We start from the raw sequence: 13,332 nt of genomic DNA on the forward strand, positions 1-13,332 counted from the left end.
CTGGTACATGCTTCTAGTACCAGTTCCAGATATGGGAGGGTGAGCCCAAGAGGGTGTCTGTGTATTTCCAAAAAGAATGAATCTTTTAGTTTTTCTCAGAATAAATGGAAGATTTTCATAATTAGAACATTAATACATAGTAAGATCTCCCGAGAATCAGACCCAGAGTGTTGAAGGACAGTCAGGAAGGGCCACTGTTTGGAAGGCACTGGAGAAGATTCTGGACAGGCTTGCCTTCCCAACTCCCCCGCGGAACGACTCCGTGTGGGAACCCCCCGACGAGGACATCAGTCACTCGGGCACAAGGACTGATGAAAAGCTAAGCAGCCACAAAGGACAAAGTTGCTGTAATATGTCAGTCACCAGAACCCCAGACCCTGGGCAGATTCTGGAAATGAGTCTATTTAAAATGCTCTCTGTGGCTGATCCACGGAAATAGCTGGCAATGAACCTGCCTCCCTATATCCACGGCCCCGCAGAGCCCCACCCACGTGACACTGGGCTTGGTCACATGACTCGCTCTGGCCAACCAGACATCAGCAGACACGATTCAAGGCGTGGCTTGAAAAGCACCTGTGCACTGTACCAGGTAATTGAAGGTGTTGACGATGAAGGGCAGTGGGTGTGCAGGGACTCTGCAACCTTTCTGTATATCTCACACAAGAAAATATTTACTATTTTTTTTTTTTTTTTTTTACAAGTACTTGTACATTAGGGTTTGTGCCCTTTTCAGGAACCCAGCCACCATGCGATGCAGCTAACCTGCTGGAGACAATGGCCCAGCCAACATCTGCAAGAGAACGGCTAAGATTCTGGGCACTTCTTCCACCTGACTATAAATTATTTTCAACTGGATCAAATGTGGAGTCTAAGGTGCTTCAAGGTGGGGGGGGGGGTCTGTTAACAATATTTAAAAGTGATTGGTAGTGTATTAGGAAGACGTTTTGTCTGCAGAGTTAAAACTCTCTGGAAACGTCCACTAAATTCTAAGACTTAGCAGCTAAGAGGCTTCCACATCAGGGTTGCAGGTCAGAGGGTCAGGTTTTGGGTGCACCCCCTGCAGGAGCCCCAGAGGCCACCAGGCTGGAGCTGGGGGGCCTAAGAAAGCATGACTTGCGAGAGAGGAAAATACACACTGAATCCAGGGTGATAAACTGCCCAGAAGATGAACAAGTCTTTGATGGGAGGAATGAACCAGAGAAGGGAGTGTGGATGTGGGAAGGGGAGCAGGAAACATCAAGCTACTGTCCCAACCCAGGCAGCACTGGGGAGATAAGGGTGTGTGTGTGTGTGTGTGTCAGAGAGAGAGAGAGAGAGAGAAAGAGAGAGAGAGAGGAAGGTGGGCAGAGCCATCCCAGCATCAAGGACACATCATTCCATCTGACAGCCACTTGGGCCACCTGCCACCCCACTGTCTGCAGGTCTTGTTACATCTGTAAAGGCTGCCAGGGCATGGCCACAGCTTCTGGGAGTATAAAGGTGTCCCCTCCTGCCCAAGGCCAAAGACATGCTCTGCACCCTAGAACTCGCCAAAGCAGGGCAATCTGTGGCTCAGATGCTTATCTACAGGTCTGGTCGGCCATTTAAAAAAATGTATTCCTCGGGGCGCCTGGGTGGCTCAGTCGGTTAAGCGTCTGCCTTTGGCTCAGGTCATGATCCCAGGGTCCTGGGATCGAGCCCCGCATCGGGCTCCCTGCTCGGTGGGAAGCCTGCTTCTCCCTCTCCCACTCCCCCCTGCTTGTGTTCTCACTCTCGCTGTGTATCTATTAAATAAATAAAAAATCTTAAAAAAGAAATGTATTACTCAACTAACTTGCCTTGAGTGTGTTGTGGGTTCTAGGCCTGTCACTGGTTCTGGGCAGGGCCTGGGTCTGACTTGCCCCTGAATTTTCTGAGCCATAGGCACAGGTGCTATGGGCAAGTTTTCAGTTTGTTGAATGAGCAAAGGACTGAAGGCTTAGTTTCTTCCAAGAGCTTGGCCTAGGGCAGGTGACTCCTTCTGAAGCAGGGAAAAGGCCCCAACAGGCCTTACTCCTTCTGCTAAAGAAACTTGGGCATCGTGTCTTCTCCTCATTCAACAGATCACCTGCTCTGTTGAGCTAACGAGGCCAGCTCTGTGCTGGGTGCTGTGCCCTGCAGGAGCCTGGTGAGTGGCGAGCCACATAGGAAAGTGACGTCCCTCACTACATGCTAAGTCCTAAGAGGTCAGCATCTAGGGCTGGGGAGCAGAGGACCTTACCCACTTCCTCCCCCTGCTCTAACGAACTCCTATGAATTTAGTAGCTTAAAGCAATATAAATTTACTGTCTTCAGTTCTGGAGATGGGAGTCCGAAATGGGTCTTGGGAGGTTAAAATTAAGGATGCATTCCTTCTGGAAGCTCTCAGGGAGAGTCTGTTTCCTGGCCTCTTCCGGCCTCTAGAGGCACCCGTGTTCCTTGGCTCGTGGCCCCTGCCTCCACATCTGCAAAGCCAGTATAATGGGGGTTGAGTCCTCACACTGAGTCTCTGTTCTGTTATCACACCTCCTTCCAACTCTGACCTTCTGCCTCCTCTTCCACTTTGAAGGACTGTTGTGATTATACTAGGCTCGCTGGATAACCCTGGATAACCCCCATCTCAAGGACATCTGATTAACAACCTTGATTCTCCTCTGCCATGTAACCTAACATATTCACAGGTTCTAGTAATTAGGATGCAGGCATTTTGGGGGTGGGGGGTGGGGGGTGGGGGTATGATCCTGACAACCACAGGCCCTGGACTACCCGACAGAGAAGGTCCAGGAAGGTGTTTGGAGGAAGGAGAGCCTGAATCAGGGCTTGGAGGAGAGAAGGGAGGTGATCCAGGAACCATCTGTATGTAATCACACGTATGTCCTCGTGCTCAAGGGAGAGAGAGGAGATCGCAAAGGTTGGGAGAGGGACATGGGTACCTGCTAGAACAGCCCACTTCTGATACGGTCTCCTGCCCCAAGTCTCCCCAGTCCCCAAACTTCTGAGCACGGCCCCAAGGTTCTCCACGAACATCTCTCAGCACCTCTCTACTGCAAAGCCTTGGCATGGGGCTTCCCTTCCCACCACACACACAGAGACTGGTCTTCTTGCCTCTGCTCAGGCTGTTTCCCCTGCAGCAGTACCCTCCCTGTGCCTGTCGGCATCCCCTAAGGGCCTTAGTCCACCCTGCGGACATCAAACCCAGCTCTAACCAGCTACTGAGCGTACTCCTCGCACACTCATAGCCCGCCTCCCAGGCTTGTTGAGAGGATTAAGTGAGCTAAAAAGGTCTGCAGTATGTGGCATAGAAACGATGTTCAGAAATGCTAGCTGTCACCACCACCATCAGCAATATCATTTCAGGGGACCCATGAGGAAAGCTATTTTCATTGATACTATGACGTTATTTGCCTTTTTTACTATGTATTTGCACTGTGGGTACAAAAGCAATGCTGGGGAAAATGCTTGGCAAACATCATGGCAGAGGCATCAAACCATGAGTAGATATTAGCAGTCATTATATTCTTATCACCATGCACTTGTTTTTAAAAAAAAAGGGGGGGGGGCACTGTTTGACTTATGAATGTCTTTGGTGCAGCAGTAAAAATTATTAATTTTATTAAAGCTTGATCCCCGAGTTCATGTCCTTAAAAAAAAAAAAAAAGGGAAGTACATTTAAAGCTCTTTTGCTGCATGCCGAAGAACAGAGGCTGTCTTGAGGAAAAACATTTATTTGTATGACTGTTTGAGTTGCAGGCTAAACTAGCCACTTTTTCCACTGAATACCATGTGTACTTGAAAGAGCAAGTGACCAATAATATCAACCAAGCTATCTGGCAAACTACTAAGTCCACAAATGAACTAAGTGAGCCAACCTGTTACTTCTAAGAAAACAACTGATCATATCTGTTGTCAAAGATAAAATCTGAGCTTTTGAGCAAAAGTGAGAATTCCAGCAGACTTGATGTGCCACCATGACCTTCACAGTTTCTCAACACTCAAAGACTTTTCTGATGAGATGCGTGGTGATGTTAACAAATGTGACTTTTTGATCACGGATTAGGAAGTATGTCATCATTGGGAAGATCAGCATAACTCAGGTGATGCATCATCACTCAAGTGATCGCTGGTAGATGCTGAAAAATCATGTGTGGTACAGTATCATTCCAAGTGCAAATGAGACCAATGGCTTTGTCCACTGTTAACAGAGCACAAAACCCTCACTGGATCAAGTGTGAGATACCACATGGCAGCAAATCTCTAAGAGACTACCATTTGGTGAGTTTTAGGATGCCAACTAAGAAAAATACCCAGTAGCGACAAATCACAGTAGCCTGACTGAAGGAGCAGACATGAGAATTGAGCGGTCTTCTGTAAAGTCAGACATTGAAAAGTTTTTGCAAATATGTAAAACAATGCTCTCCTCACTCAAATCTTTTTGTTTGGGAGAATATTTTTCATTAAAGTTTTTTTATTTATGTTAATGTGTAATGGGTTTATTGCTGTTGTTTCAAAATAAATTATTGAGGATTTAAATTGGTTTTTGGTGTTAATTTCTGGAACAGTAAATACCTAGAGAACTAAACCACATAAACAAGAAGTCTTTGGGTCCTCAATCTTTTAAGAGTATAAAGTGGTCCAGAGACCAGACAGATGGAGAAATGCTGTCTTAAAAAAATAAACAGATTTACAAACACAGATCTTTAGGGGAGTGGTATATAACAGCAAAACCAAGAAAGAAAAAAGTGGAAACAACTTAAGTGTCCAATAATCAGAAAGTGGCTAAATAAATTAGGGCGCCTCCATTTGCTAGAACATCATGTAGTCATTAAAAATTATGTTTTCAGAGAGCATTTATTGTGAGAAAATGCTCAACATACTCGTCACGCCATTAAAAAAGGGGCAGAAGCAAATGTTCACGATCATGTTTCTGTAATGCCTTGATTCGCGGGGAGAATCAGGGGAACTGAGGGGGGCTGAGGAAATCGACAGACTCCCCAGAGGGCACCCACGGGCTACAAGCTCCCCACCACGTGTAGGGCTGGAGGGGGGCTCCATTACGTTTAAACACACAACACCTTTCTTTCTTGAACAATCCTTCCAAACTTCTGGCTTTACATTTGAGACGAGACCCAACTCTTAAAAAAACCTAACATTCCAGACTCACCCCCAAAGAAACCGAGGAACCCTCTACACCTTGTTCTCCCCAAACGTGATTCTTGTCTGTGCTTTGACATTGGAACCCAGGGCTGATGCTCCCTGGTGTCTGTCTGAGTTCCTCAGCCTCTCCCATTGTGGAAAATTCTGGTCTCATCCAACCTCAAAGCAAAGACAGGGACGGGTAGGGAGGGAACTGCCAGGGAGGGAGTCTTCGGGGGCTTTGCGTTTTCCTGCTGCAGGGACGCCGGCTGTTAACAAGTGTCACCCAACACCTGCTGCATGGGCACATAAATCCCTTTTCATGCCCCAGCCTCCTTCTGCCCACATCTGTCTGCAATTTACTCACCACGTGCTGTGGCTGGGAGGAAGCATCTTATTTATGACTTTGTAGAAACCAGGCAGGATGCTCCGGCCGGCTGAAGGTGCCCACTGCTTTTTGGGAGCGCTGCTACCTTGAGCTTGGATGGGCTCAGGGGGTCTAAGGCCTGGGCCACCCCTAATGGGAATCAGGAGGCCAACATCTCCAGGCAGATCCGAGGAGGCGTGCCAAGCCCCCTCTCATCTGATAATCACTAAGTATTTGCACTAATAGCAGTAGGCACTGGGCCAAGCACCTTCTATCTCATTTAATCCCGATGACAACCCTCTGAAGTAGCTACTGTTATTAGCCCCAATTACAAGAGAAACAGCTTTGTTACTGTTACCCTCAGCAAGAGGACTATGTAGTTCAGAGAGGTTAAGGAATTTGCCCGAGGTCTCCGCTCGTAAGTGGGAGAGCTGGGATTCAAGCCCAGATCTGGCTCCAGAGCCTGCTGTCTCCATGACTGAGCTGGGATGGCCTCCCGTCTCTCCCCTACCATGAATACTGATGGGTCCTTATTGTTGAGATTGCTGTTTACAGAGGAGCCACCCTATCCGGCAGAGCTCTGTGTCCCTGGGTGACTTTTGGTGACAGATAAAGTACCTCACAGCACAGAGCTAGGAAAATAAGCCTCCACAGCTCTGTGTCCTGTGGACCGACGGGAGAACGCACGTCGTAACAGCCAGCTCTCTGCGCTCATGGACATCACCTCATTTAATTCACCACTACTGTCCCATCACTCAGACCAGGAAACGGAGTTGTGGAGAGGGTAGGCGGCTTGTCCCAGGAGCTGGAGAGTGGTGGAGTCAATGAGCTTCTGCTGAGCCCCCTGCCCATTCCTTTGGGCCCAGAAACAGCTTAGAGAGGTCTGGCTCCCCCTTCCAGGTCCAGAGGGGCGAATGGGGGTGAGGATTCTTTCCCTGGGTAAGGACATGGAAGGCAGGCTTCCCTGTCCCTGGAATAAATACTGGCAAAGGTGGTTTTGAGACTGCTTCTGAGGCAGTTCCCACTCTCCATGGGGTCATAAAGCTTAGGGAGACCAGAGGGTATCAGCTCACACAGCCCTGGGGCCCGGCGGCACTTCCTCGGGGAGATCCCCGTGGCTTGAGTCTCCATCCCGAGGGAGGAGGGGATGTCAGGAGGCCCCCGGAAGCTGGGAAGCTCGCACAGATCTGCCTGGACTCCTGGACGGTTGCATGGAGAGGAAACGTGTGCGAGCTCGGCACAGTGACCTCCCAATCATACAGCATCAGCTGGACCGCAGCATGTCCCACCCGCCCGCTCCAGCCTGAAGACACCGCTGTCTGAGGGGGCCCCACTGGAAACAAAACCCCAACAGGACAGTGTGCCTTGTGGCTGGACCAGGACACCTAGCGAGAAGCTCCATGTCGCAGCTCTCCCCACAGGCCGGCACGGCCCGACCACCAAGCTCTTGCCCAAGGGAAACTTTGGCTCTCAATTTTGGCTCTTTCCCTGGATGTTCCCCAGGCTGAGGATAGCAGAGATGCCCACCAGCCTGAAATGCTCCTCCTGATGGTGACAGGAGACAGAGACAACTTCTTTAAGCCACCGCTCTGTCCTGGAGTCTCTTTGCGACAGCAGCCTGAAATCAACCTAAGCAAGAAAGCTGCTTTGGCTTCCAAAATGAAGCTTCCAGAGTATTTATCATTCTAGGAAACGTAAATGGAAAGCAGGTTGCCAAGTTTTATTGCCTTTTTCTTTTCCCTGGGAGTATCAAAGGCAGTAAGGGGGCCTCAAGAGAATGTTTTGTGTCAGAGTTCTCTGAGCACTGTTAGAGGAAGACTCCCTCAATCTTTCCTGAATCATCTTTTGAGACCCCTCCCAAAGCATGTAGGCAGGTGGCTCCCAGGAGAGATGCGTATGTCGGCCGCCGGTGGCCCAGGCCAGCTCTAAGGAAGGCCGGCTGCACACGTGGGCCCACTGGTTGTGTTTCCTCCAGCAGCTTCTGGCACCAGACACACTGGCCACGTGGAGGTTACGAGTGGTCCAGCTCTGCAAGAGAGCGCCTGGGCACCCGTACCGCTCCCTCCCCCGCCTTCCCGGAGGGGACACTGGACACTGCACTTCCCAGAGGGGAGCTCCTCCAGGCCAACCACAGGAGAGGGGGCCCAAGCCCCCCGCCCCAGGAGACCGCCGTAGTGAACAAGAGTGGCGTGTGGTGGACGGGGGTGTCCTCCTGCAGAGAATTCAGCGCCTCCACACTGTCCTGTGACGGGAGGCGTTCAAGGACCTTGCCAGTGTCGGGTCAGCAGCCTGGTTTAGCAAGAGATGCCACCTGCCATTCATGCCTCAGAGAGAGGCGACCCCGCATGACCCCGATGGAAAATGTGTTAGTCACAGGGATGTGGGAACGATAGGAGCTTCCAACACTGCAAGAGGCAGAATTCTACTGAAAAAGGGACAGGGCGGCCTCAGCTGGGGGTCTAGGCACCGGGAGACCCCCACGTCCATGGCACTCCCCCGGCAGAGGCGGGACCCTGGTTTCGTGGTGCCCCTGTGGCCCAAGCCTGAGCCCCAGGCAAGGGAAGGCAAGAAAGTGCCACCAACCAGTCACTTACCCTGCAAGGCTTCTTTGGCTCTGGCTAACTCCTGCTCCTTCTGGGCCAGCTGGACCCTGAGCTCGGTGGCCGAGAGGACCTCGGAGGACTTGCCGCCCTGGGACTCCTCCAGGTCCTTCGTCAACATCTCCTTCATCTGGCGGAGAAGGTGGACTTCCTCCTGGAGTCGAGACACTTCTTCCCGCAGGAGCACTAGGGGAGAAGGGCACACGGTTAGAGGAAGGGGACGTGGGCTCCTGCATGCTCAGTTTTTCTGGGGACTGCCCCAAGGTGCTTTGGCTTTTCCTGTTTGCTCTGCATTCAAGGCCTTTCCTACATGTGTGCTGGGAAGAAAACTGCCAAAGCCACTGACCTTATTCCAAGAGCCCCACCTCCAGTCTGCAGAGCACGGCTGGTGGGACCCCCCACCTGCACCCCCACCACATTCTCCAGGGCTCTGTTGCAGCTGTCACTGCACCGAGGGTGTCCATTCCAACGGCCGACATCATCTTCCCTCCGATGGGCAGGAATAAGCATGAGCACGAAGAGCTGACAGCAGACGGCGTTCTAGCCACAAGCCTGCGGCGTGCTGAGTTGGGCTTTAGATGCATTACCTCATTTAATCCTGCAAAAACCTCCTAAGGCAGCTACCACCGTCACCCCCATTTCACAGATCAGAAGTTGAGGTGGGGAGCAGAGCTGGGATTTGAACCCAGACTTGGCCAACTCCAGAGCCCGAGCTCCCAGCATGACACTCAGGAAATAGTCCCCAGAAGGCACACTCGACATGTATATGGAACACAGAGCGTTGAGGAACCCAGCACTGTGCAGAGACAGGACTTGGGCATCCACACCTGAAGACCCAGGAGAATGGGGTCAAGTGAGCACTAACAATGGGGACATCATGGACAGAGGTTTCCATGCCACTTAAACCCAACCCTGTACTCATGAGGACCCAGGGAGGAGGCTGAGGAGGATACGGCCTCCCTTAGGGCCTGGGGGTCTTGGGAAGGTACCCGGAAGATGCGCCATCTCTCCCCAGCCCCCAGGAGTCTGTAGGCCAGCTCAGTCCTGCAGGTCAACTGATACACCTGCACCCAGGTCTGCTCACCTGAGCAATGAGAGACACCGAGCTGTGGAAGGTGCTGGAGGTGGGAGGTCAAGCAGCCTCATTAGGCCGGATATACCTCTGCCAGACCCTTTATGAGAGCAAACTCGTGGTCAGGATGCTCACCTCGTTGGTTAAAGGAGATTCTGAATTATTTGTTGAAGCAGGCCCTCGACAACATGGTCTCTGCTTCATCGCTGAACTCCTGCATTTCTCTCTCTCCCGCCACATCGGTCTCTCTCTTTGCAGCATGCCAAGCTCTTCCCAGCCTCAGGGCCTTTGCCCCCGCAGTGCCCTCCACCTCAAACACCCTTTCCTTGTTCTTCCTGTGGCTGCTTCCTCACTGGGCCCTTCATCCCACGCCACCTCCTCAGAGAGGCCTTCTCTCACCATGTCTCATCCTGCCACGGGAGCTGGGGTGCAGTCCTTGCCTGCGGGAATCACGGCTGTGCCACAGCTTTAGAGACACTGGGTCTCTGGTTTGGTTCCCTTGCTGACCAGGCATGAGGCCGCGAGCAAGTCCCTTCCCCTTCAAGCCTGAGATGCCCCCAAAGGGGTCTACTCCTCACAGAGGACTGTGAGGCTCCAACAAGCCATCAGACGGTCCTGGTCTAGGATGTCCTCAAGGTGCACAGGAAGCGCTCAGTACCAGTAAGGTGGTGGCACCGCTTCCCTGCACACCTTACGCTCTATCAGCACCTGGTGTTCTAGAACACCCCGCCCTGCACTCCTCCAGGCAAGCAAGGCAGAGTCAGGCCCGGGGCGCGGGGCAGGCCAAGGGGAAGCAGAGCTAAGGCCTCAAGGACCCCCGGTCCCTCCACCGCCAGAGGCCTTGGGAAAAGGTAGCTTTGACTATGACCCGTCCCTCGCGCCCCTCTTATCACCCACCTTCTCTGAGGCCTCCTGGGTTCAGCTGCCATGTGTGCGAGGGGAGGTGTCCCTGCCCTCCCAGCGCCTCCTTCGCCCACCTCCAGTCTCCCCACAGAAGCCCAAGGGCCTGCTTGAAACGCCAAGCTCGGTACCTCACTCCCTGCTGAAAACCCTCCCGGGCCACAGTCCCAGAGCCACCAGGCAGCAGCCTCCCTGGCCCTCTCTGACCTCCCTCAGGCCACCTTTCCACCCCGAAGGTGTAGTCGCATCCTGCCTCCGGGCCGCCAGGAGCTTCCTCCCCTCCTCACAGGGCCCTTCCTGTCAGTGGGTCCCAGCACCACTGCTACCCCCTCAAGAGACCTAAAGCAGACCCCACCTGGCAACCTGAGCAAAACCCTTATGACCGCGGGAGGCCCACCTGTTTACTGCATCCGTGTGCCCAGTGGGCGCACCTCCCGGCAAGCAGGCCTGGTTACACGGTTCCGTCCCACTTGCTGTGGGGTCCAAGGTGCCCTGAACAGTGTGTGATGACACACGGACAGTTGAGTTGACTCCCTCAACCCATCTCTCCAAAGTGTTTATGGGCATTTGCCCCATGGCAGACACCCCTCCAGGCACTGGGGGCCCTTGGGTGAATGTCGCAGACAGGTCCTGTCTTCTGGCTGGCACACTCCCAGACCCCACGTGACCATGGGCCGAAGGACCCCAACGCCACACTCTGGGAAGGCACGCCATCCGCAAGGGAGAACCTAGCTGCTCTGACATCGAGGGGCTCACGTACAGGCTGGGCACTGGCCCAGTCTCTCAGCAAAACCGGAAAGCAGGAGGTTGACTGTGGCCGCTCGCCCCCCTCACTCCCGTCAAACATTTGCAGGCTGCCTGCACTGCAGGCCCAGTGGAGGGTGTCCAGAAAGGAGAAGGGAACACTCTTGGCCTCAAGAAGTCTCTGGTGAGTAGAAGCAGCACATACGAGTAAGCACAACACTGAGATAGGGCTACATGGGCTTGGGGGCATAAGGACATTTGAAATGGGCCTTGCAAGATGCAGGGGGTGGTAAGCAGATGAAAGAGTGAGAGCAAAGGCTAGGAGGCTAGAAAGCCAGAGGCCCCTGGATGAATGGCTATGAGGTGAGGAAGCCTGCAGAGCTGTGCCGGGGTCAGATTACAAAAGGTCTTAATCCTGACCACCTCTCTGTGACCTCAGCCCTGCCTGGCCATCTCTAGCAGTACTGAAGACTCTGGAATTGTCATTCTTGCTCCCTGCCATAGACTGAATGTTTGTGTCCCCCCCCGCCCCGAATTCATGTATGATGGTATTAGCAGGTGCAGCCTCTGGGAGGTGATGAGGTCAGGTGACGAGGTCTGGGAGCCCTCGTTGAGTGGGATTAGCGCACTGATAAGAGAGACCCCAGAGAGCTTCCTTGCCGCTTCTATCACACGAAGACAGCACAAAGACAGCTGTCTATAAACCGGTAAGAGGGCCTTCACCAGACACTAAATCTGCCAGTGCCTGGATCTCAGACCTTCAGTCTCCAGAACTTCAAGGAACATATGTCTGTAGCTTACGAGCCACTCGGTCTATTGCATTTTTGTTAGGAGCCAGAATAGACTGATCCACTCTCTTTCATCAGTTCTCCCCAGGGTCTGTCCCCACTCAACTGTCACCAGAAGTCTATTTCCCAACAAGGTATGAGTGACTGCCAACGTATCCTCGCTTCTATTTCCATTACCGTATAGCTGGAGACAAGTTTGTTTGTTTAGGGATGCGACTTCTGGCCTCTTCCTTAATCTGCCCTGAAGGAGCCGCTAAGGTTGTCTACTGTGTGTCTACGCAGACGGAAGAGAATTTCAAGACATGTGGCTTCGAATCCAGTCCCGGCCAGGGCCTGGCTGTGACGTGAGTGAGCCCCATCAGCTCTCTGGGTCTCAGGTATCACATACGCTACATGGGGATCATGCCACCTGTTGAGGGCTGCCAGAGTTAGGAAAAAAAAAAAGAAGCAAAGGCCGCCCGCCCCCCCACCCCTACCCCGGGAGATGCACAGTTAAATGTGAATTTCAGATAAGCAAATATTCTTTAGGATAAGCGTGTCCTAGATATTACACGGGACATAAAACTAAAATGTATTCGTTGCTTATCTGAAATTCAAATGTAACCGGGGGTGCTGTGTTTTATCCAGCAACGCTACTCCCATCCCACGGGGATTCTGGCACAGTGATACGGGACAGTCACGAGAAAGGGCTTTCTTTGCCAGAGCACCTCAGAAGAGGAGAGGGAGGTGGTAAAGGTGAAGAAGAATCTGGCACAGCCTTCTCTGCACCCCAGCATTATGATGAGAGCAGAGCGCAGGATGGGGTCGGGTGCCCCTGTCCTTGGCTAACTGTGGCAAAGCCGGCTTTCTCCTGCGCTCACTTTTCTAACAGGTGTACCTGACACCTGGGCCCTGCCCCTGGCGTCAGGCCCCGAAGCAGCAGGAGGGCGGGACGGGAGGTGCAGCACCTGCAGGAGCCAAGTCTTAGGAGACCAGGCTGGAAAAACAACTTTATGGAGAGACAGAGAGGCTTGTCCGAGCTTACTAACTGCACCTGCCCTGGCTGGGTGTGTAAGCGCAGATCTTGCACACCCTGGGTCCTTCCAGAGGCAGAGACTCGGGACAACCCGGGGACGGCAATCACAGAGAGACTCACAAGACCACAGTCTGTGTATGGGCTCTGAGACTGCGGGCGGGCACTCCCCCTCCCCTGTGAGATGGGGGTGAAGAGAATAAAGGAGACAGACGTGTAATACGCTTACACACGCCCGGCAGTGAGCATCCTGTGGGCGGGCCACAGGACCCACAACTCCCCTTCCACTCCAGTGAAGACGCTGTAGTTGGAAGATCTGGGCTTGTGCCTCAGGGGAACTGCTACAGTGCTGTGTGACCTTGGGCCCATCGGTGTTCCTCTCTGGGCCTTCCAACTCTTCATGAATCTGGAGGACTGCTACTGATTGTGAATGTCTTCCCTAGTCTACAACCGCTGCGTGCTCAGGAAGGCAGCGGCTGGTCACACGTGGCTGTTTGAGTGTAAATTAATTAAAATGAACAACCCAGTTCCTCAGTTATACTGGCCACGTTTCAGGTGCCTGTGGATAGCCAGTGGCCAGTGTTGGACACGGAGACCACTCCCACCACTGCACAGAGTTCTCCTGCTCAGTGTTGGCCTGCAGGGCACAGGACACAGAAAGAAAAAGGGAGAAGGGGTATTTATTAAGCACCTGGTACAGCACAGGCCCACAGAAGGAG

The 13,332-nt window shown here is 52.7% G+C and overlaps 1 protein-coding gene across 4 annotated transcripts in view; it reads right to left on the reverse strand.

Annotated features, from left to right (window-relative positions):
- KAZN (kazrin, periplakin interacting protein) overlaps nt 1–13,332 on the reverse strand; it is a 1,113,689-nt gene that overhangs the window by 106,049 nt on the left and 994,308 nt on the right. For all 4 annotated transcript variants that reach the window (XM_073903322.1, XM_073903321.1, XM_073903323.1 and 1 more), the window contains one exon: nt 8,092–8,283. In XM_073903322.1, the coding sequence (XP_073759423.1) occupies nt 8,092–8,283 (192 nt within the window). The remainder of the gene's footprint in view (nt 1–8,091; nt 8,284–13,332) is intronic.

The sequence above is a fragment of the Callorhinus ursinus genome, unplaced genomic scaffold (genome assembly GCF_003265705.2).
Source record: "Callorhinus ursinus isolate GAN/ISIS: 27379988/994484 unplaced genomic scaffold, GSC_fseal_2.0 scaffold18, whole genome shotgun sequence".
Lineage (NCBI taxonomy): Eukaryota > Metazoa > Chordata > Mammalia > Carnivora > Otariidae > Callorhinus > Callorhinus ursinus.